The sequence below is a fragment of the Aulonocara sp. 'chitande type north' Nkhata Bay genome, linkage group LG14 (assembly GCF_057382095.1).
Source record: "Aulonocara sp. 'chitande type north' Nkhata Bay isolate Kocher_YH1m ecotype deep benthic linkage group LG14, A_spYH_male_GT1.1, whole genome shotgun sequence".
Lineage (NCBI taxonomy): Eukaryota > Metazoa > Chordata > Actinopteri > Cichliformes > Cichlidae > Aulonocara > Aulonocara sp. 'chitande type north' Nkhata Bay.
The window spans coordinates 31,161,424-31,186,117 of NC_141357.1; the positions used below are offsets into that span (position 1 = coordinate 31,161,424).

The following is a 24,694-nucleotide window of genomic DNA, read 5'->3' on the forward strand; positions in this document are numbered from 1 at the left end:
AGTGTGTTTACTGGGCAGCTTAGATAATGTCACTTCAGAAAAGAATATAGCCCATATGATTTTCACTGCCCTATGCATAGCCAAGAAAACAGTCCTCATGAACTGGAAAAATAAAAATAATCTTAATTCTAACCAATATAGAAATTATCTATTAGATTACATTAGTCTAGATACAGCCTCTGCCACCACATCAGATCAATTGCTCTGGACTCCTTTTATCAGCTCCATCACCTAGTGGGGGTGGGGGGTCATAATTTGGTCCCGCCTTCACTGTTGTGATTGGTGTGGGGGTAGGGACAGGCTTAGGGCGTCGGGGGGTTCCCCGGAGGCATCTTCCTTGGGGGGCTCAACCCGGGGTAGCGGTCATGTCCGGTTGGGGGCTCTGTTGGCTCTCAGGTGACTGTTTCCTCGCGGCTGCGTGCAGCGGGGCTAGGGGAGGGTCTGTGCTGACGGACGTGGGTTACTGACCTGGTAGCCTGGCTGGCCCTGGGTGGGTCCGGGATGGGCGTGAGGTTCTGGGGGCGCGCCGTCTCTGGGCTGGGGCCCGGGCCGGGCCTCGGGGGCTTGGATCCTGGTTGGTGTGTTGCCGGGTTGTGGGCGGGTGGGTGCATGGGGGCCCGGCCCTGGAGCGGGGTGCCGCCGGTGCGTCGAACCACCTGGGGGGCTCTTCAACTGGTGGGGGAGATGGTCACATCTTGCAGGAGCTTTCCTCTCTTCAGGAACTCTCTCTGCAGGAGGGGGAGATACAGGAGAGGTGGAGTAAGATCTCAGCCTGGGCGTTTACTGTCTTATGTAGTCTGGAAGATGAGTGGATGGTGGGGTGGGTGCAGTTTTCTCTGTGGTGGGGTTGGGTGGACTGTCCCGGGCTCTGTGGGGCCGGGAGGCGCTGCTGCACTGGGCCCCGGTCTGGATGGGCCTGGGCCCCCTTTCCCTGGTGGGTCGCGGAGTGTGGGAGTGCCTACTGGGGTCAGCGGGGGAGCTGGCCCCAGGGAGGGGTTACCTGCCCCTCCCTTCCTTCCCTCCCCATCTCCAGCTGCCTCTCTCTTCCCGCTCCACCACAACCACCCACACATGCAGGGCCTTGGAGTAGGGGTATGTCACCAGGGTGCAGAGGAGGCTACCCCCCCCCCCCCCCCCCCTCTGTCCCCTTCTGGCTGCCTCTGCCTCAATTTTATCCCACAACTTAGACATTCACATTATTCACACTCTCATTACACATACATATAGGATCTTGGGGGTGGGCACAATCACGGAGTCCAAATTACCATCAGGGTGTACACCTCACCCGTGGCGTCGTTGCCCACCTCTCAATTTTAAATACACTTAGACATTGAGGGCTATCAGGAGGGACTATGCGCTTACCTGCTGCTCCTTGGAAGGTAGCTCCATGCCCTCCTGGGTTTTAATTGCACCTTAGAACACACATGCATCAACACTACAATGAGCGGGTGGAGGGAGGTTTGGAGTCTTCTCCCACCCCCATTCTCTGCAGCCTGCTGGAGCGGGAGGGCTAGGTGGAGTTGGCCGTCCGACTGCGGTCTGGAGTGTGGGGCCTCCCTGCTGCTACGGAGTCGGGGTGGTCTGCCTCTCCCCACCGCAGGGAAAAGGGTAACACCACCTGGGTCTGGGTGCAGTTCCCCCCTCCAGGAGCAAGGGTACCTAGACCCGGTTTGTAGAGTACGCTTGGGGAGTGTGATCGTGTGTACAGCGTCTCTTTATGTCTGTCTCCACGTTGGTTGAGTGTGGAGTGAGTGCATATGAGAGCATGAGGGGGGGAATGGATGTTTGTGTCTGTGTGTGCCTGTATGTCTGTGTCTATATGTCAGGTTGGGTATCAGACGCCACCTCTCTGGGGACACCTCAGGCCCTCCAAGGTTTGGAGGCCTATCTCCGCCCACCACCACTTCCCCTGCCAGTGGCGGACTCCCTCAGGTGTCGGTGCGTTGGTGGTTCTTTGTGTCTGGGGGTGGGCGTCCAGGTACACACCGGCTCACTCCTTGGCGGCCGCTTATCGGGGCCTGGAGCCTGGGGCTCGCTCGGGCCCCTTCGGGGGTGGGGTGCCCCCGGCCTCTCGGCCTGGGGCTCGGTCACTCAGGCACAGCTGGCGGCCGGCGGAGCTCACGGGCGCGTCACTGCAACTCCCCCTGGCTTCTGCTCCGCGGCTGCTGAGTGAACCCTCATCTGGGACTCTCCTCAGCTCTTACTGGAACAGTGGCGCGGCTGCCCCTCTGTTGGTCTTCCATGGTTTCTTGTGTTCTGGGGGCCTCTGGATGTCTGGAGTTTTGATCTCCTCCATACCTGCTTCACACCCTGGAGGACGGGGCTGTGGCCCCCCCACACTCCCTAGCAGATCGTTACATGGAGAAACCTTTGGAATACAAGCGCGCTGATCCACACAGGTATGCACACGGGTGTTCACTGCTCGTAGACCCAAATTACACCTTTCTTGGCTGCTACTTCGAAGCACATCTGTCCTGCGTGCTGCACAACAACATTGAATATTTAGTATTTACTGCTGTTTACACTTAGCTAGATTAATGCGATGGTGTTGTGTTTAGTATGTTGCTTTGTTTTTTGTTTTTTTTGTCTTTTTTTGCTTGTTTTCTATTCTTCTCTCAACAGGTGATCCAGGAGATTTTTATTTTTTTTCTCCCCCCCTTTCTCATTGTCCCTCTCCCCTTCTGTTTTTCCTTCCCTTCCTCTTTCTTTCTCCCTTTCCTATCTCTCACTCATGACTGTCCCGTCTGTAACATCTGAAAATAAAATATAATAAATAATAAAAACAAAGATCGACCAAATGGACCAATACGGCAATGCCACGATGATCCATTTGGCAAAGTAAATCCATTGGGTATCCTTGTTGGTCTTCAGACAACAATTCTGATGGCTAGAGAACCAAATGGGACAGGCGAAAAAAATAAAATAAAATAAAAAAAAATAAAAAATAAAAGAACGTACATACCTGGACCCGCCTACTATCCTTGGAAATGTAAAATGATTGGCTAGAATCTAAAGTGTATCACAGCTAAGGAAAAAAAAGCACCGAAATAAAGCACCGAAATGTGCGCTGCTTTTCGGTCTGGGTACTACCGTTTATGTCAGAACCGGTGCCATCATGGCACCGGATACCGGTACCCATCCCTACTCTTTAGTATAAACCTTCCTTTTGCATGTTTTAACTAGTTCCCTATTCCCAGTATGCAAACAGCATCTTCGTGCAGCATCAAAAAACTGATTAAAAAACAATCGGTGAAAGAAATATGTCTAGATATTGAGAACAATTTGAAGCCTATGAACAATTTTATTGTCCATTAAGATTAAATGCTGTTATTGATCTATGTGTGTTCATATAAAGTGAACTGTGAGACAAAATCTCTGGCTATTCTGAAGATACATAATTAACTTTTACCTGACAAGTCTTTAAAGATAACCAGCAACACATTGATGAAGTAAAAATGAACAGGTTCTTTGTCCACTCAGTAATTAATTTATGTTGTTATGTTATTGATCAAGTAGACATTTTAACTATAGATAATAATATCAAAAATTCTAAAATGTGCAACAGTTAGACTATCCAGATGAAACCTTTGTTAAATCTATATGGGTGATATGAAAATCAAATAATTTCTTCTATGTCACTTTGCATGTCATTACTATTACTGGCTTCACTGGATAGGCATGCAATATCTTCAAATACAGGGGCATAGCTGCTAAAAGGTAGGTGCATATTTAAAATATTTTCCCACTGCTCAAATATACCTAAGGGAATACTCTCTGGGTTGAAAGGTAGGTTCTGTTGTTGCCTTAATGAATGGTCATGTATGTAATTCCCACCAGTGACAACAGAAAACTGTCTGAACTCAGACTCTGAGCACATAAGCACGCCTTGTGTTTCACTATCACATGAGTCATCCACCATTGTGATTTGGTCTGTGACTGCACATTTCAGAGCTGACTGATGCAATGTTTTTTTCACAGGTGTGTTTAGCTTGCTAATTTCTTCAAAAGTGAGACATTGCATTGGCTCCAGGAATTCTGGCTGTATGAATCTCTTTGTGTAACAAGAATCTGTCTGCTGGGACTGTTTTGAATGAAACTTATTCAGCAACTGTTCATTTATCAAAGTAACATTTTGAGGCTTTGGGGAGCTTTTGTCATCACTAGAGCTTTCTTTCTTATATCCTGCAAACAGCATCCTCAAATCTCCCCACTGTTTCGGATCAGCTTTCACACATTTTGAGCTGTATAGATGCTTCTGCCAGCTGAGTTTCAGTGAGGTATCATCTGAATGAAATGCACTACAGATGCTGCCGATTTCATAATACTCAACCTCACTCTTTGGTAATGGCTGAACATTTGACAGACTGTTATCACAGTATATCTCTACACTTGACTTTGACTGATTGGTACTCATGAGGTCAGGTCTGTTCCCTTTTTCTGGTGACAGAGCTTCTGTGGGCATTGTGCATTTTCGTTTGTCATCAAACGAAAATGCTTTGTTGTCTGCCCCATGCTCTGTTTTCACTGGTAAGCTCGCACTCTGACATCTTGAATGAGAATGTCTTACTTTGTAAAGGCCAACACACATTACTGCAATCACCAGAATGGCAATGAGAGGAAGAACCACAGCAATGAGCCACAGTGGCAGGTTGCCTTGCATTTCAGAGCAGTGATCATGGCTATCCTTTGTGGAGATGCATATATCACAGAAATGGTCAGTAACATTGTGTAAACAGATGCAGGAGTTGTTCTGCACACCAGGTTCACATGTCCAGTGATTTTGACAGTGTGAGAGACAAGTCCTGCTGGGACCATCCTTCTCAGAGCATCCTGAAGCGAGGCAAAAATGCGGAAAGCTGCAGTTGGTCTGGGTGAGAGTAGAGCTTGGCCTGACATCCACCATTATGCTGTGTCCGCTGACAGGCAGAGAGTAACCTGTCACATTGAAATACTGCACACATCCACTGAACCCTGTCATAAAAAACAAAGAAGGTTCAGAGGTCCACTTACTTCCACGTTACTCCTTCAGTTTAACTTTACTGGTACATGTTGCTTTTAGAGTGATCAGTTTAAACAGGTAAGAAGATCCAGTCTGATTAAACAGTTATCCAAAACTCTCATCAAGTGCAATGACAAGACTGTATGCAGTGTATATTTTCTGGCCTTCATTTCACATGTTGTACAAAAGTTGGCATTTTAAAAACTGACTTTAAGAATAAACTTTACCTGATTGATTGACTGTTTCTCTTGTGGGAGCAGCACCAAGAGTGATCTTTTCTACGCTAAGTGGAGTGAGATCCATACTTTGGCCAGTGATGTTCAAAACTGGTTTACCATCCACAGAGAGGAAAGTGTTCTGTCCCCTGCTGAACAAGGAGAGGAGATGCCAAACTCCATCAGCCACAGGACGGTCCACAGAGAAGTCTGACAGGTGTCCCAAAAGTGCATCTTCAAAAATGTAGACAGGCTTCTTGTCTTTTATCTGAATAAAGGGGAAAAACAGTTTCATACTTGAATATAGAATACAAGACGTGTATATAGTTAAATGAATTTCACCTACCTTCAGCATAATATATGCTCTCTGTCCACGGATAAACATCAGCACACCATCATGTTTGGTCTTGAACTTGATGTTAATCGTTTGTTGGTCTCTGTTTAATCCCAAATTTTCATCCAAAATCTCTTTCATTAGGTAGTCTCTCTTAAATTTCTCCTTAATAACATAATCAATGTAGTCACTGCCATTAAATTTCAAAACAAGTTCCTCTGACATTTCTGTTTGAAAAAAAGAGTTTAAAAAAACTCAATTTAATCTTCTGCACCTGATTTTAAAACAGAAGCTCAATATCATATGCACTATTATTTATACCTTTGTCACAGTTTTTTCCTGTAAAAGGGCTTTTGCACTCGCAAAAATAGTTGGACCAAAGGTCATGACACACACCACCATTCTTGCATGGGACACTATAGCATAATGACACTGCTGCTCGAGGACACCTAAAGATAAACAGTAAGACATTATACATATATATATATATATATATATATATATATATATATATATATATATATATATATATATATATATATATATTAGGGGCGCAACGATACACAAAATTCACGGTTCGGTTCGATACTTTGGTGTCACGGTTCGATATTTTTTCGATACAAAAAAATGTTCATGCATTTTTAATTTGTCATTTATTAAAATTATAAATATATATTTTAACTCAAAAGTACAGTTTTTAAATTTAACCCTAACCCTTGTGCGTGTTTTTTATTTTGACAGCGAATGCGCACCTGCGGACCACTTATGTGCAGCCCTGGTTATTTAGCTCGTCATATTGCAGCCACAGAAATTCTTTTGTCCATGAAACCATAAAGCTGCACTTTCTTTTTGCCTTATAGTCTGATTTGTCATAACTTCTCCGTTTTGTGGTAAGCTTTTCTTTGGCTGTCACTTCTTCACCCTGACCTGTCTTATTTGGCTCAGCAGAACTGAAATGCTTTTACACACTCACTCACATAAGCTCAGCGATTCTCTGCGCGATCAACCTCTCACATGTTTAAGCTTGCTGCGGGAGATTTCACTTGTCATGTTTGCATAGTAAGCTAACGATTAATAAGACGATGTCAGAGGAATTGGTGCACAAATTATCATCACTCACAGATCAGTGCTGTCGCTCTCTATACACAGTTCGCACAATTGCAAAGTGAAAGCAAAAAAACAAGCGCAAATTCAAACGCGACTTCAATATGTCACATATTGACAGTGGCTCACCGATGCCAATGACATAATTACCCAGCTACATTTCTGAAAGAATGCAGAAGCATTGACATATATTTTTCCTACAATAGCCCGACGGGCAGGGCAGAGATAGATTTTGGTAGCCGGACTGAAAAAATCGCTAGCTCCGGGACGTCGGGCTAGCGATATTGCGAGCCCTGTATCTGATTGAGGAATCACTCATCTTTGGAAAAGAGAGTTTATTACAGAGAAATGGCTCTTTCCAAAATAAAAGCTATACTATCCGCTTCTTCCGGGCTATATTCTCAGCAGCATAAGGAGAATCATGTGCTAACAGCTGTCTAAATGACTCAGCTAAAGTTAGTAGCATGCTTGCTTTTTTTTGTCTGCTTCCACTTGTCTTTGCACTAGGATGATGTCGGCGTAAATGTGCAGTCATATTCGTTGTGTTCCCACTAGTGCTTTCAGGTTAATCTCGTTGAAATGACCTTAACGCCACAACACGGCAAATCTCCGTTAACGAGCTACCGCCGATCGCTCCGTGCATGGGGCTAGACGGCCAACACGTTAACGAGCTAACTGCGCTAACACACTAGTTCCCACCAATGTAATTGAGCATTGCATGGCACATCCAACATACTGTTTTACTTTAGTCCATGACTCGCTTACCTTCAGGGTCATACGTCACATGAAAACCAAAATAATTCCAAACGCCAGAACTGAATGAGGGTGGGGGAGGTGCCCTGCGCTCTTCCTTCTGACTATGCTGCCTGTGTTGAGCGCTCAGTGGATCTGCGCTGGACAGTGCAGCCTAGGCGGAGTAGTCGAACACAGATTCACTGAGCGCTCAACACAGACAGCATCGTCAGAAGGAAAATTGATAAAATAAATTACAAATGTTGTATTGTTCGATACATATGCGTACCGAACCGAAAGCACTGTATCGAACGGTTCAATATCGATACGAATATTGTTGCACCCCTAATATATATATATATATATATATATATATATATATATATATATATATATATATATATATATATATATATGAGCTCAAATATGTATCAAATATGTATTCAGCAATGTTTAAAGTATAAAGACATCTACATGCACTAATTTTAATAAGCCTGCCTGTCAAAGATGTTATATGCCGCTAGAGCCATTGAGGGTCTCAGGAGGATGCCATTAACATGAAAGTTTCGGATACATCCAACAAAGTCATGGGCTCTTATCTGAGAAGGATGCACTAAAATAGCTTCAGTAGTTCTTAATCCTCCAAAGGTCATATTACTGTTGCCAACATCAAGTGTCCTATTTGGCGATAAAGACAAAGAAAGAAAAAAATTGAAAAATGAAAAATATTGCTTACATGAAGATGAAAATTAGAAATGAGGAATATTCCAATTAAATATTTCACTGCTACCTTTCTGAAATACTTCCATCATTCGTTGAAAAACAGAATCTATTGTTTTCGTCATCCGTGCAGTTGTCCACATGCAGTGAACCCATCTGTGAAATGCAATAAATAATAAAAAGATATATGAATGTAACTCAAATTCAATAAAACATGCTAATGTATTAAAGTACTCAAATTACTTTTTCAATGAAGAAACAAAACATTACTTCTGCAGTTCAAGTAAACAGTCATTTTCTTATTTAAATGAGTAATCCATTGATAGTAGACATACTATTAGCCACTTTGTTGGGTTCAACAGTCAAACTCATTGTTAATCAACTAATCATGGCAGCACCTCAAGGGATTAAGGCAACAGAATGGGAATGTAAGATGATTTAAATTACTTTAAACATAGCATTGTTGTTGGTGCCAGTTGGGCTGATCTAAGTGTTTCAGAAACTGCTGATCTAAAAGATCAGTATACTCAGAAGTAAATGTATTGCTAAGTTGCTCATGTAATGCAAAGTACTCTAATGAGTAAACATTTCTCTGCAGGCAACCCTGTGACCTGGCAGTTGGTTTTTTTCGTTGTTGTTTTCTTATACTGATATATTTAAAACTCACACTGCCAATCCTCCTGGCAATAACACTGTGAAAATATCCATCTGCAACTTGCTTGTATGTTTGCAACCTCACAGGTCCTGAACCCAGATCATAAGAGAGATGTACTGCTCCATCCAGTATCTCCAGTGCAAAGAACTCTCTGCTGTTTGAACCTCCTGGATTGTAGAGGAGGAGGGAGTCCCTCTGCATTGTGGCAAACTCCAAAGAGATTAAATTAGTCCTACGATCCAGTGGTGGAAACTCCATGAAGGACAGCTCCTCAAAGCCATAACTGTGATCCTCACACCGGACTCCACTGACTCCTAACATAAAGATGAGTTCCATATTATTTTTTCCCATTTAATTCTTAGAAAACCTCTTAGCATATTTCATATATGCGCATAAACAGATAGCATATATAGCCACTGATATCACCCATTGAGGTCTTAGGCTGAGCATTTTGCTGTTGCTATTTTGGTGTTTTGAAACTGTATAACAAGCAAACGGTGGATCTTGCTGATAATGCAAGGAATACTTCATATAGACAAGCTTTATCTTTCTTCTGGACACTAATATGCATCATAGTTTACACAATTAATCTCATCTTATATTCAGTATGACATGAAACTAGTGGCTCAGCCGGAATCTCATGAGGAAAGCTTTCATAGACCAAGCGAGTTGAGAACATCTTTTGCACCCAGAGGAGTCACAAACTGGTACACATGACAATGAATGCAGATTTAAGTCAATTCTGTACTGGTTTCACTTTTTAGACCGAAGCTATGTATGTCTGCTGTGGATGAAAATGAACACACACACACACAAAAAAACTGCCGTTCTTTAAATGGCTACTTGACACTGGCTCCAAAAATCAGTCTGTTCCCATTGACTTGTATGTTTTAAAATAATCAACTTAAGGATAAAATGAACATGATTATAGCCAGGTACAGAACATGAGTTTGGTCTCAATAGTTAATTTCTCTTTTTTTTTAACCACTGTACACCACCTTTGGTGATACAACCACTCTTGAATTTTGTTAAATTTCAAGTTAGGGGTAGTCACTTTGATTGACAGATGTGTTGACAAAGTTACGAGCCATAAAGTAGAGGCCTGTACATCAGTCAGTGGATAAATGACACTTTGGTACCCATGCTTCGACCTCAGTAAATATTTTTGTGTTGATTTTATACTTATTTTGTAAATTGTGGCCCCAGTTAGAGTCAAGAAGGAAAATAAAGCAGGGCATGCTTTAGGCCTGATTTAGATCTTTGTAGAGCCTACAGTGTAACCTACATGTGTCCAAGGGGACTGACGAGTTTGCACTTATGTTGGAGGTTACATTGTGAAGTTTCCAGTTGAAGCATAAATTAGGTGTTAGAGTGGGTTTACCTTGTGACTGACGAGTTATTACTCTTCCTGGATTAAAAATGATGCTAAAAAATGCTCAGCTTAAAGCTTCACAATGAGACATAACTAAAGAGTGGGTGTCATCAGCTTTGCTATGTCCATCATTTGTATACAGTTTGTTACAAGCAACCCTTTTTTTCTAAATATATGCAAGAAAGTGTGTCTTTCCTAAGATTTTACACTTTTGTAGACAAATGTACATCTAGCATTATGTATCATTCTTACCAAAGTGACAATTACAAGAGAATCCTGTTTGTGAATTAATGCAGATACCATGAACACAGGGTGATGATTTGCAGTAGTCTATGAACTCATCACAGGTTTCTCCTGAAACAATTAAATTAAAAAAAGAAGTTTTATTTTAAAAAACAAATTAACAGTTGGTTCTCACATATTAATTTTTTTCCTATCTATCTATACATGAGAAAATGTACCTCCAAATCCAGGCACACAGTGGCACTGATATCCATCCTCGGAGGGGATACAAGTCCCACCATTTTGGCACTTCACCTTCAGGCATCCATTGACATCAGCAGCGCAGTGGGAACCAGAGAAGCCAACCTGACAGTGACAGAAGAAACTTCCCACTGTATTCACACATGTGCCTTTATTCTCACAGGGATTTAGCTCACATTCATCAATTTCTTCTTCACACAGTGAACCAGTAAATCCGGATGGACAAGTACAGTTAAAAATCTCTTTCTTTGGTGCAACAAAGATGACCGCTACACTTTCAAGGACAGCAACCTCCTGGCTGATGTAAATATTTTTGTGGCATGATGCTCCATTTTGACAAGGGCTGCTCAGACATGGATCACTGGTGATGTGAGAAATTGTCACATTGCTCTGAGCCTCCAGTAATTTCTTGTGTCCAGATGATATACCACTCGCCACCTCTCTGCTAAGGTACTGACCGTTGTAATTTTTGACTGCAGCCAACAGAAGGATTTCCCACCCAATATGTTTGATTCCAAATACATGAGTCTTAGAGGCTTGTAGGTTAAACAGACTGTCCAGAGCTTTTACGAACCTCAAATAGTTATTAGACAAAAACTGCTCTACTGAAGATGATGACAAAGAGAATAATATACAATTGTCTATAGAAGCATTTGTAAAACCTTTGTAGTTAACGTAGACGCTGTTGTTTACGGGAAAGTGCAGCTGGTCTGTAGCTTCAATGGAGATGTTAAACGTAGCTTCGCCTTGAAAGGGAAAAGACCACAGCTCACATGTGCCATTAAGGATTGTGAACATGTGAGTTGGCCCACTTTTGATGGTGCAGTTGAATCTGTCAGACTCATCCTGATCCTCAGGATGGACATTACCAATCATGCCACCTTGGAAAGAACTACCAAAATATTTCACCTCAATAAAGATATTTCTTGCCATTGAAGGGTTGTCGTTTTCATCCACAACCCGGATGTGGAAGGTTGATGTTGATGATAGTGGCAAGGGAAATCCTGAATCCCTGACAGCCACAAGCACTTGATATGCAGAGATTTGTTCCCGATCAATTGGGCGGGTGGTGAGCAGAACTCCATCAGGAGTGAGAGAAAAAGCACTGGCCACCGAGGAGTCTAATAACCAGTACATAAAAGGGCCTTGGTTGGGTGGTAAATCAGAGTCAAATGCAGTTAATTTAGTGACTATGGTGCCTTCAGGTTGATTTTCTCTCACATGAGCTTCAGTTGATGTGAGTTTGGGGGCATTGTCATTAATATCACCAATAGTCACAATGACATTAGTAGTCCCAGTGGCTGGTGGAGAGCCATTATCTGTGGCTATAACAGTAAGATTATAGACTGGCCAGACTTCTCTGTCCAGTGGAGAATTCACAGAAATGATACCATTAGATGGATCAATAGAGAAGGAGAAATTGGTGTTTCCATGCTCAATGGTGAAGAAGAAATGATTCCAGTTAACAATGGAGTCCTCGTCCACAGCACTCACAGTTGCAACAGATGTCCCAATTGGGGTGTCTTCTGTAACATTCGCCATATAGCGGGGAGATGTGAACATGGGAGCTTCATTTGTGTCAATCACACTGATGTGGACAAAAGTCTCATCTATATCTGTTCCAGTAATAACACCAGAGTTCTTGGCCAGAACTTTCAAAACTACATGGCTGTTGCCTTGTTTCCTCAAACTATTGGTCGTATATACGTCTCCAGAACGTTCGTGAATTTCAAAGCTCTTTTTTTTTTTCCTGGCAAACAAAAAGTAAAACACTTGACCTTCAGTGCCTCGGTCACCATCTGTAGCCATCACTTTTCCAACAACAGTTCCAATAGGCACGTTTTTAAGTACTGAGAAGTTAAATTCTTTTTTGATGAATCTAGGCGTGAACTCATTAACATCTGAGATTTGGATGACAACATGTGCTAAACTAAATAAAGCATGTCCTCCAGTATTGGAACCTTTGATTGTTAAATCAAACATCTGCTCTTGCTCATAATCAAACATGGCCAAAGTGGTGATGGTGCCATTTCCTGAATCAACTGCAAATTTATCTATATGGCCACCAATGAGAGAGTAGAATATTTGTGCATTTGCACCTGAGTCAATATCTGTGGCTGTTACATCGAGAACATTCGTTCCAACAGCTGAGTTTTCACGAACTGATGTTATGTACTCTGAGGATGAAAAGACTGGGGGATTGTCGTTCACATCCATGACTAACACCGTGACATTTAATGTGCCAGTTTTAGAGAACCAGCCCTCATCTTTAGCTTTAATTTGGAAATGATAAATACTTTGTTCTTCAAAGTCAAGCTCTCTGATCAGTGTTATCAGTCCTGAAAATTCTCCCACAGATAGTGGTAAAAATTGATTTTCTGGGGTAATGTTGTATGTGATCTCCCCATTGGGACCATAATCCCCATCTTCTGCTTGAATATTTCCTATTACTGATCCTACAGGCAGGTCCTCAGGGACAGAGAAAGTAACATAAGATTCGCTAAAGCTCGGAGTAAATTGATTCCTCCCAGTAATTTGGAAAGTGATTTCAGCTTGGGATGTTAAAGGGGGGGTGCCCTCATCTTCAGCCACAGCTATTAAAATGAGGATCTGATTTTCATTCTCTCCTAAAGTCTGATTTAAAATTAGTTTTCCAGTGTCACCTTGAATCCAAAAGAAATCAGATGCATTTCCTCCATTCAAAAAATACTTAATGCTACTATTGCCATTGACATCCAGATCTACTGCTGTAAACTGGACCACCTCACTTCCCACAGCCAGGTGATAAGGAATAGCCATCAAGGGTTGTAAAGGGAAAAACATAGGAGGGTGGTTGTTGTAGTGTTCCAATCTTACTCTGATAGTGACATTACTATGTAGGGGGATACTGCCACGGTCAAAAGCAGTAACCATAAATTGATAGATTTCAAAATTACAGTCACGTAACATCATGGGCTGCTTTGTATAGATTTCACCAGTGGTAGCGTTCAGCCAAAACTCCTCATGTGGAGGGTCAATAACATAGAAAATCTCACTGTTTTTCCCAATGTCTGCATCTGTAGCAAGAATCTGCAAAACAAATGCCTCTTCATCTTTTGTTTCAGGGAGGATAATGTTATAGAAATGTTCAGAAAATACTGGTCTGTTATCATTGACGTCTAAAATGACTATAGTCACATCTGTGCTTATACTCCATGCTGAATCATTTGCACTTACTTTAAAGATATAATGATCCTGCATTTCCCTGTCCAAAACTCCTTCAACGGTGATGTAGCCAGTGGTGAAATCAATATTAAAAAGCATGTCATCACTTTGCTCAACTATCAAGTAATTAATCACTGCATTGGCATCAGTGTCATCATCTGTAGAGGTGACTTTTATAATTGTCTGTCCAACAGGGGTATCTTCAGACACCTCTGTGAGAAAAATCTGAGAAAATAGAGGGGCATTATCATTTCTGTCTAAAACAGTGATGATAACAGTTGCTTTGTCTTTGTGAAGCATGTTTTCTAGTTCTTCTGCTTCAACTGTTAAATTAAATTCAGGAATATGTTCTCTGTCTAAACTTACAGTGGTACTCAAGTAACCATTTTCAGGGTCAATTGTGAAGAAGTTACCGTGGTTTCCGTCTGTTATGTTGTATTGCACTGTGCCATAATAGCCAGAATCTGCATCAATTGCAAGTACATCACAAACCACGGTAGGCGGGGAGTTCTCAAAAACCTCACACCTGTACTCAGCTTGAGTAAACTGTGGGAAATTATCATTTGCATCAGTGATGTTTATGTGAATTTCAGAAAAAGAGGAGAAAGGAGGCAGGCCTGAGTCTCTGGCTTCTATCAACAAAGGAAACTCTTTTTTGCTCTCAAAATCCAATGGTCTCTCTACTATCAGGGCTCCACTTGAATGATCGATGTGAAACATGTTTTCAAAGTTTCCAGAAGCGAGATAAAAAGTGACAGGTTCAGCTCTAATACTCAGGGCAGATACCACAGCCACCAGTGTTTCCACTCGCTCATCCTCTGTGAGGGAATAACTCAGAACATCCACGTTCATCTTTGGGAAATCAGCGGTGTTCTGAAACCTGACACTAATAGTTGTGGTGTCAAATTTGGGATCTTCCCCAGAATCTTCCACACGCACAGTGACAATAACATCATCCACTGACTGTAGAGCTGCTGAAGTGAAAACAGTGCCACTGTAAGGATCGATTGAAAACATATCAGAGCTTTCTCCCTGTAACGAATAATGTAGTTCTGCATTGATCTCAGTGTCGTCATCTAATGCTCTCACTGCACAAACAACAGAGCCTGCAAAAAAAATTAAAGGGGGGGGGGGGGGATAATACAATATTAATACGATTGCCAATATTACCCAGAATAAAACATATAGCTGTCAAATAGAAAGGTAATCTCTCACCTGGAGCTAACTCGATTGGCACATAGGCCACATAAGGCCCATTCATAAACTGGGGCCAGTGGTCATTAATATCTCCAATAAGTACAGTAACAAGCACAGAGCTGGACAGAGGCTGAATGGGATGCTTATCACTCGCAGTCACTTCCAAATTGTAAATGGCCACTGTCTCCCTGTCCAGTATGTTTGTTGTAAATAGCTCTCCAGATGTTTCATCAATGGCGAAAGGCACATTGAGGTTTTCCATAGAATAGCTAAACAAAACAAATAAAAATAAAGCAGTGCGCTATGCAAAACCCTGAAAGTTACTCTAATATAACACAGTCATTAAATTCAGAAGATTATCAAAATACTATAAAAGCATTTTGTTTTAAGAAACAAATTATCACATTTACCTTACTTCCCCACTGACACCCTCGTCGACATCAGAAGCGATTATCACAGCAAACACAGTGCCTATAAGACTGTCCTCAGGCACTATGGTGTTGTAGACTTCCTCGGTAAACTCTGGGTGATTATCATTGACATCGTCAACTATGATGTGCACAGTCAAAGTGCCTGTTAGGGATGGCAGTCCTTCAAATGACAGTGGAAGTCATCATCAAACAGTGTGAAGTGAGTATTAGAAAAACATAGACCATTATTTCCATACTGAATTAAGTATCGTGCAATTTTATTTGGATATAAGTTACCTGAATCAACAGCAGTGATGGTGACTATATATAGCGACTCCTTCTCTCTGTCTAAGGTGTGCAAAATATGAAATGTGCCACTGGGAGTGATAGAAAATAAATTATATCCATTTCCTTTCTCTATAAAATAGGTAAGCTGACTGTTGTTTCCTAAATCTTCATCCAAAGCTGAGACCTGGCAAAATTTTAAAAACAAAAAGAAAAAAACAATAACAGAAAATAAATAAATAAATAAAAAGACAAACATTAAAATGCTGTTGTTTTTCAGCAGAATTTTACTGCACCTGATATGTTAGCTGAGTTGGATCCTCCTCATTCTCCTTCACATGAATGGTCAATGTTTCTGGAACAAACTGGGGTGCAAAGTCATTGACATCCATCACTGTGATATGGATTGCAGCACTAGCAGATCTGGGTATGTTCCCCCGATCTACAGCAGTTATCATCAATGTGTAGTTTGAGTCCCTCTCTCTATCTAGTTCATCCATGACTGTGAGAACTCCTCGAATTATGTCCACCACAAATGGACCAATCTGGGCCAACATGTACCGTACTTGTCCATTGGATCCAATGTCTTGATCGTGAGCCTGAACCTGCAGCAGGCTTGTTCCCCTGGGGATATCCTCTCTGACTGTCAGGTTATAACTGCTTTGTAAAAACTCAGGGTCATGATCATTCACATCCTCAACATGCACTGTGAGTTTCATAGTGGTTGCCAGCATGGGTAAGCCTTCATCAGTAGCTATTATAGTAACAGTCAGAGTATCTACTTCTTCTCTGTCTAATAACTCCTCCAGGTATATCTTTCCACTTCTGTTATCAATGCTGAATATCCCACTGGAGGTGTTTAAATAATACAAAACCCTCCCGTTGGATCCAGCATCTTCATCCTCAGCATGAGCAGTTATTACAACAGAATGCAGTGCAGTGTCTTCTGGTATACTAACACTTTCGGCTGACACAAACATTGGAGCATTGTCGTTGACATCTTCAGTAATCACAATAACACGCGCTGTACTTGTGAATTGTAAAGATGCAGGCTGGGCACAGTCATTGGCTGCCACAGTCAGATTGTAGTAGGACTGTCTCTCCCTGTCCAGAGGTTTGTTAAGGCATAAGGTACCAGTTGAATCTGTGACAAACACTTCCTCGTCGTCACCACTGATCACTCTCAGTGTCATTTTTCCATTATCACCTTGCAGACAAGAAAATATAGCATGTAAATTATTAAAAAGGATAAAATGGGTTTAGACTTGTTGTCAAGTAAGATATCAGTTATAGACATCGATTATAGACCTTTCTTGGAAGCATAACTAAAAATGATAAATGCATTATATTATACTTTCTGAAAACACATTTGTATCATAATCCTTATATTTTCATTGCAGTTGTCTTAAACCTGTATAAATCGAAGGGCAAAATGAGGCGCTTGAATGTGAACTGTGAAAAATGTGTGGTTTTACATCAATGACTTACAGGGCTAAAGTTCAATCTAGCTGCTGATTCCTTTCTGTCATTTTATTTATATGAAATATGTTTTCTTAACAAATACACTATTCCACAGAATACTTGACAACAGCCTCTCATTAACTTTATCTGAACAGTGAAATACGGGGATGGTTATGGGTGTGATCCCCACTGACTAGATGAATGTATAAATCATTTGCTTGAGGAGCAGTCCAATAAAATAATAATAATAATAATGCAATGCGGATAGAATGTATCCTGTATTACTACAAATGCAGGATTCATTTATATATTTTATGTAATATAATGTACAGTCATTGGCCATTTTGTTAGGTACAGCTGTTCAACTGCTCTTTAACACAAAGGAATCAGCCAATCACATTGCAGCAACACATTTAGGCATGTAGATATTGTCGTGACAAACTGCTGAAATTGAAACTGAGTGTCAGAAGGCAAAAGAAAGGTGATTTAAATGGTTTTGAATGTTGTGTGACTGTTAGTGCTGGATGGATCTGGAGACCATCTCTAAGGTTTGCAGAGAATGGTCTGAAAAAGAGAAAATGTCCAGTGTGGCAGTTCTGTTAGAGAAAATGCCTTGTTGATGCCAGAGGTCAGAAGAGAATGGCTGGACTGCTTCAAGCAGAGACAGCAGGACAACTGTAACTTAAATAATCACTTGCTACTACCAAAATATTTAGAAGAACATTTCTTCTGCTCTTCTACATACTTCAAAACTTTGAAGCAGATGGGTTACAAAAGCAGGTGACCACACTGAGCGTCATTCCTGTCAGTTAAGAACAGGAAACTGAGGCTAAAATTCACATTGGCTCACCAAAATTGGACAACAGAAGATTAGGAAAATGTTGCTTTAACCCTTTCGTGCATGAATTATGACAACCTCAATCAGGATTGTTTTCTTAAGTTTTCTTATTCATCTGTAGGCATGAAAAAATATTTTTGAATTTCATTTTTTCTTAACATCTTGTCTTTTAAATGCCCACTTAGGTGGACAACATCACCTTTGGAGTGGGTGGCAGGGTATGGAGTGACACATCAGTTTCCAATGTAATGGTTTATGTGCAAGTACACACTGACACAAATACAAGAAAACGGCCTTTGAATAGCTGTCCAATGTAGTGATCACTATGTGTAAAAGGGTTAAGGTGAAAGTAAAATCCATTGAACGTATGATGGTAGTAACATTTTATATTCACTTTGCACACTTACCCTCATCTTTATCTGACACATTCAGAGACAGGAAACAAGTTCCAATGTTTGTGTTCTCCAATAACACTGCAGAAAAGGTATCTTGACTGAAAACAGGGAGGTTGTCATTCACATCTAGCAAATTGAAATACACCCTGATACCAGATACCTGCAGATCCCCCTGCTGCGCCTCCACTGTGAGAATGTAGAACCTTTGTGCTTCAAAATCCAGGCTGCGGGTTAATAGGAACTCCCCCGAGAAAGGGCTGAGAAGGAATAGGTTCTCACCGTCATCCTCCTGAACTGAGTATGTGATAGCTGTGAGACTCTCAAACTGTGTTTCCACTTTTCCCACAATTGTTCCTGTGAACACAGTGAAAATAAATAAATAATAAATAATAATAATAATAATAGTGGATTGAGCAGCAAAGTTATGTCAAAATGGAATAATTTGAAGTATATTTGAAATGGGGACCCAAAGTTACACATTAATATTTCAAAAAAGAATCTCTCAGCTAACATGCATATGCGCTTACATGGGGAAAGATGACTAACCTGGTAGTGTGTCTTCTTTCACTTGAAACGAGTAAACAGTTTTGGAGAAAGCCATCTGTGTTTGCCATCTGTTATGAGGGTGTAGGCTTACTTCACCATGCTCCAGCACAGCATCAACAGACGAAGGATACCAGGAGGGGAGCGTATGCTGCCCTAGTATGATATCTGCAAGCTCCCTCACACTACTTACATTCACCCTATTTCCAGATGAAAGTTTATGAGATGATGTAGTAATAAACACCTGAAGAAGGCAAGGAGTCACAGTTTCGAAGCAAGCATAAATTGTCAACTTCTGAAGTAATGAAATTATTGGAGATATGTAAAATGTGCTGGAAACCTTAAACACAAATAGACATCTAAACAAAATTTGAAGCCAGTTATCAAAACACATCAACCAACAGGCCAACTTACCACAAAGTGAATAATAATAATTATATATTTCCTCCTACATCCGGTAGAATCCATTATAAAGTTTACTTCTTCAGCACCTTTTTGTTGACCATAGTTACAAAATCAAGTAATAATAGCACACAAAACAGACGTGGCACTAAAAGGTAAAATCCCATAACTGTGCAGCCCCCACACAAGCCCAACAAATGGTAAAGTATTAAAGCTGTATCCATGGTGATTACTCAATCTGTTCAGTTTGTAATCCTGACTGACACGCCTCTTTGACATCACTCTATGCAAATCCTGCAGCTGGGGAGGAAAAAAAAGTTTCGTGGGACTTGAGAGTGAAGCAGATTACATTTTCTTTTCTATTTATTTGCTTGTGAAAAAAGCTAACGGTTGAAGAAAAATTACCAGGTAAAAAGCATTAATAGTATATCCAGCTATGGTTTACTGAATCAGTATGTTTTATATTCTCGACATGGATTTTGCTATTGAGGTTATTCAGCGTACGCATGAAATGGACTCTCTGAACAGTTGCCTGCAGTTAGGTAGCCTAGAGGCAGACTTTGTTGTTGCATATCAGATTGGGGGGGGGTTCATTCAGAGACAGAATGGCATTCATTCAATTGGTAAAAAGGGAGTGAAAAGAAGGGGAAAAAACTATTCAGAATCACAGGTCTCAAAACTGACTTGACATGATACTGTAGAGCAATGTCAAACAGACAGAAACCATTTGCCAACTACAAGGCAATATCTTTTAGAGCAAATGTAATTCATTTTTAATCATTTCAACTGATATTGAATTATTAACTTTTTATTTAATATTCAAAATTCAGTTGCTGCTGGACTCACTAAACTCTTCTTTCTAAAGAAACAGGGCTTTTACCATCTTTATGCTTGCTTCCAATAAAAAACAACTGTTGTGACCCTAATGTTAACTACATGCAGGAACACTGAGCTTGTTTGTGTGTCAGACCTACTGAAAGGAGAACACAGAGGTTTCATTCATATTCGCTAACACTTCTAAGAACGGTTACTGCAAGGGAAAACACTACTGAGAAAAGCCTGATGAATGGACATGTGAACCCCCTCTAAGTGATGGTGAGGCCACCGTGCCTGTGAGCTTGCCTCCAGTTACAGGGAATTGCAACTCAATACAACCAAGGGATCACAAAAGGTCCCACAAAAGGGAAAGAGAGCACTCGGAGAAGGAGTACTTTTCTTATGTTCATTTGGTACTTGGCTGGGAATAAAAGACATCCATAATAATATTGTGTAGTGGAGCATCTTCTTGTGCTTTTTGCATTGATTATCCAAGCCTCTGGAACTCCCCAGGAGGAAAGCAAAAACTATTCCTACAAAAGAAATTCCCTAATCTGGTGTTTTGATCATTTTTTGGGTGACTGCTAACAGCTGTCCCTTTAAACCAGGCAGTGATCCTCCGTGTCCTACAGATGGAGTCATTATCATCCTGAAAAAAAAAAAACCACTCTGTAGAACCTATATGGACTTGTCACTTGTGTGCGCATGACAAAACAAGTGTAGTTTAAAGTTTTTTAATGCCACACACACACATACACATACAGGTTTTTTATATCATGGCGCCACCTTCTGGATTGAGGTTGCTCAAACTACTGTAGCATGATCGATGTTTCTTACTTTCCAGAGAGTTTATAAAACATTGCTGAGGATGTGAATGCCTTAGCACTTTGGAAATAACAGCCATTAGGCAATATCTTTTTCTTAAATTGTTAAAATCAATAAAAGTTTGTTTATTTTCCAATAGAACAATGTGATATCCTTAATTGTGTTCGTATTACTTGCTATTGTCAAATATCTGACCTTCTGGTTTAATAATACTATGAGTCCAGTACTGGTAAGTAAGAATTATTACTTGTCAATTATCCTTAGTCATTTGTGCCATTAGCAATCTGTTTACATAAAAAGCCTCAAACTCTGAATTACTCATAGATTAACTAGTATTGTGAACTTGATTGAAAAAGGTACATTTATTATTCAAGACTTAAAAAATGGACTACTGACTTGACAGTTTTGCAGATAATGATGGTTATCCTCCACAAGAGGTTAAGTCTCATTTGTGAAAAAGGCAAGTTGTTTGCAGACTGCTGTATTTAAACATCTGTCTAAAAGGGAAGTGTGATATAAAGAGAAGATTGTCAAGGTAAGTCAAATCAGGAACTTGGGAGAGCTTTGCAAACAGAGAACTGAGGCCGGTGACAGAGGATTAAGATCCACCACACATGGACATCTAGTGGCTCAGTACTAGGAAAGGAGCTACAACTGCCGCATTCCTAATACTGAACCACTAGATTTTAGAGTACTTCTTGCTTTCCACTGCTGACAGGCTTTATAGAGATTCTTATTTCCTTTTACAGCAAGACCTAGAAGCTTCCCACAGCACCAAAACTATCAAATAGCTTGCTGACCGCATTATTGGGCTGCTAACAAACCTGAACCCAAGAGGAAGATGAGAAACACCCAACACAGAATTACAGATGGACTGAAGGGCCCTATTTGCATGTAATGAATATAGAATACATGGAAGTTTGGTAGTTTTTAGATATTGTGAGATGATTAAAATTAGGAGGAAAAAAAAAAACAAACTTGTTAAAAAAAAAAAAAAAAAAACGACCTTTATTGAAGACATTCTTGAATGTCGACAGCTGCATTTGATATTAGAGTGGTATTCAAAGAACAATAAAAAGACATTGGGACAGCACATAAAAAAATATTTTTCAAAATAAACAAAAATACACTAGCAACTCAGAAATCTCATTTTTGAGTTGGAACACCTAAGGACTAGTTACTTTCATACTTATTTGTAGTCCTCCTAGACTGTTACATAATATGGCAGGGATAAAGTACTACCACTAGAAAATTCCAAACGTAAGATATGTAGTGTTGACTTTACAAAAAAAACAAAAGAAAAAGAAAAGGAGAATAACACTGTACATCTTAAAAACATTAAATATACACATGATCTTGGTCAATCTGACTTCGGTTTTTCAAGATGGTGAATTGAGATATAAGGATATATGGCATAAACAAAACTGCAGGTCCCATCCCCAAGTGAGCTACTCATCATCATCATCCTCATCTTCCTCTTCTTCTTCTCCTTCCTCCTCTTCTTCTTCATTGTCATCATCATCATCATCAGCTGCAGCAGCTGGTCCTGAATCCACTTTTCCCTTTGTGCGGTAAGCAACAATATCCTGTAACAGAGAGATAGGCTCTTTTCCATGCTCCACAGACAATAACATTTTTCTATCAAATCAACAAGTTTAACTTCCATGTCATTTTGGATTATCACCTTGTCATATTTCTCCTTCAACTTGGCAGCCTTCTTCTCATATGGCTGCTTTTCTTCCGCAGATGAGCTGTTCCACATCTCTCCCAACTTCTTTGCTGTGTCCCCAATGGAAAGGCCTGGATTTTCACTTTTTATTTTTGGGCGAAAATCTGCACAGAAGAGGAAAAATGCAGACCTGTGGGGGGAAAAGAAGGAAATGGGAAAAAACCAAAAACGTTGCTCAAAATACCCCTATGGTCTGAAAGAAAATGAGAAAGTGTAGATTATGGCACATACGGTGGTCTCTTGGGGGCATTGGGGTCCTTGAATCGCTTCTTCTTCTGGCCCTTGGGAGGCACGTAATTCTTCATTTCCCGCTCATAACGCAACTTGTCTTGCTTGGCCATGTCTTCAAACTTGCCTTTCTCTTTTGGAGACATTGTCTTTGGAGAAACACAGCCAGTTTTAAACAATCTAAAAAATAAAATACTGAATTTAGAAAACTGAAAATAAAATCTAATATTATGAATAATTCCTTTTACCTTCCATCGCTCAGAGCATTTCTTGGAGAACTCTGAGAAGTTGACACTGGCATCAGGGTGTTTCTTCTTATGCTCCTCCCGGCACGTCTGCACAAAGTAGGCATATGAGGACATTTTGCCCCTCGGCTTCTTTGGATCCTTCCCCATTTTGGCTTACTAAATTTTAAGGAGAGAAAATACAGTTTTAAATTCAAAGTATACCAGCACTTTCATGCAATGTAAGTAATAGAATCTGAATGGCCCTCGCCAATAGTCTGCCTCCTACTCCATCAGTTCCTCACATCTATTGTTTAAACTGGGTGGTGGGAGGAGGGTGCCTGGGGTGACTGATGATCCATTGTATGAAGAGGCTAGCATTTATTAAAACTACAATCAGCTACACATTACTCTACTGGCGCGTTAGATCAAACGTTTACCTATACAAGCTAGTAAAAACAGTATAGTACTGCTTAATTTTAGCACTCCGACAATATAACGTGAAGCTAACCGGCTAAAGGTTCTACGTGAACACATTAGCGTCCACCTCATTTGATTGTTCATTAGCTTTTAGCCATCTTGCTTTGTGTCCTCTTGCTATCAGCGTTAGCCTTCAAGCTAGGCTAGCATGTCACGGTGCTCATCTCGGGAGACGATTATGAAAATGGCTGATTAGACTGCTAACAATGGCTAGCTGCCCGTTTTTCAAACACCCCTTACGTCCTTCAGAACAAATTTGCCTGTTACTGTTGTCACCTGTCTAAACGCTAAATATTATTCGACTAAAAGTTTAGTGAAAGTCGTACTAATGCCGGAGAATGATGCTCTGCCTGTATCACCGTACTCCGGTTGCCTCAGCACCAGTCAACGGTATTAACCTACATTCAACAGCCAGCTAGTGCTAGCCTTTATGGTAGCATCCAGCCACCTTTAGCACGCACCACAGCAGCGGACGTTACGTTAAGCGAAGTGTGGCAGACAGTTAACTCGACCATCAGGGCTCTTGTCCTTTAACCCAATGGCCACTTTATTTTAGTTATTACTCATGGCCGTGGTGAATGTCACTGTACGGTAACTACTTAGCCAAGTTAGCAAGATAACGTTAAACACCAGGAGCGTGATACTGAGTTAGCATCCCATTCAGCTCAGCCATGCAACCAACTACGTACAACGTTAATGTATACTGTGCAAAGCATATCCCAGAGCATCGTTTCATTCATAAGAGCCGCACACTATTCGCTTTGTTTAAGATTACGTTTATAGTGCTTACCCCTACAGCGCTATATGAGGCCAGCCGCACGTCGGTACGTCTCAAACAATGGGACGAAAAGCACCGTCAGTGCGCGGTCTTTCGGCTGCGAGAATCCGTCTGTGTTTATTCTGTGTGTTGGGCACCGGCTGTCGGACATTGGCTGCCGCCAACTCCTTGGAGTATCTTATTGGACACGCGCTGTCAGTCCTGCTTGTTGAACGGTTGGTTGTTCAAAACACGGCGGTGTGATGGCGCTCGGCTTGAATGCCAG

The 24,694-nt window shown here is 41.0% G+C and overlaps 2 protein-coding genes across 6 annotated transcripts; both read right to left on the reverse strand.

Annotated features, from left to right (window-relative positions):
• Positions 1-1,913: 1,913 nt before the first annotated feature.
• On the reverse strand, positions 1,914-20,771 carry LOC147314949 (protocadherin Fat 4). 4 transcript variants are annotated; one of them, XM_086262053.1, is made up of 16 exons: positions 19,362-20,771; positions 18,951-19,191; positions 18,417-18,758; positions 16,007-16,917; positions 15,723-15,897; positions 15,426-15,606; positions 15,034-15,284; positions 10,593-14,924; positions 10,384-10,485; positions 8,772-9,073; positions 8,175-8,260; positions 7,883-8,062; positions 5,870-5,997; positions 5,561-5,775; positions 5,227-5,482; positions 1,914-4,971 (listed from the first exon to the last, which is right to left on the reverse strand). In XM_086262053.1, exons 1-16 carry the CDS (start codon positions 19,413-19,415, stop codon positions 3,617-3,619), a joined length of 9,111 nt encoding a protein of 3,036 aa, XP_086118179.1. In that variant the 5' UTR covers positions 19,416-20,771; the 3' UTR covers positions 1,914-3,616. The 4 variants fall into 4 exon arrangements, with proteins under 4 accessions (XP_086118179.1, XP_086118178.1, XP_086118177.1 ...); XM_086262052.1 differs by having other exon boundaries at positions 5,227-5,775; XM_086262051.1 differs by having other exon boundaries at positions 18,951-20,771.
• A 1,197-nt stretch (positions 20,772-21,968) lies between these two features.
• Positions 21,969-24,631, reverse strand: hmgb1b (high mobility group box 1b). 2 transcript variants are annotated; one of them, XM_086262054.1, is made up of 5 exons: positions 24,442-24,631; positions 23,196-23,351; positions 22,951-23,096; positions 22,675-22,849; positions 21,969-22,576 (listed from the first exon to the last, which is right to left on the reverse strand). In XM_086262054.1, the coding sequence occupies exons 2-5, from the start codon at positions 23,340-23,342 to the stop codon at positions 22,439-22,441; spliced, it is 606 nt and encodes a 201-aa protein (XP_086118180.1). In that variant the 5' UTR covers positions 23,343-23,351; positions 24,442-24,631; the 3' UTR covers positions 21,969-22,438. The 2 variants fall into 2 exon arrangements, with proteins under 2 accessions (XP_086118180.1, XP_086118181.1); XM_086262055.1 differs by lacking the exon at positions 24,442-24,631 and adding an exon at positions 23,978-24,110.
• Between the last annotated feature and the right edge of the window lie 63 nt (positions 24,632-24,694).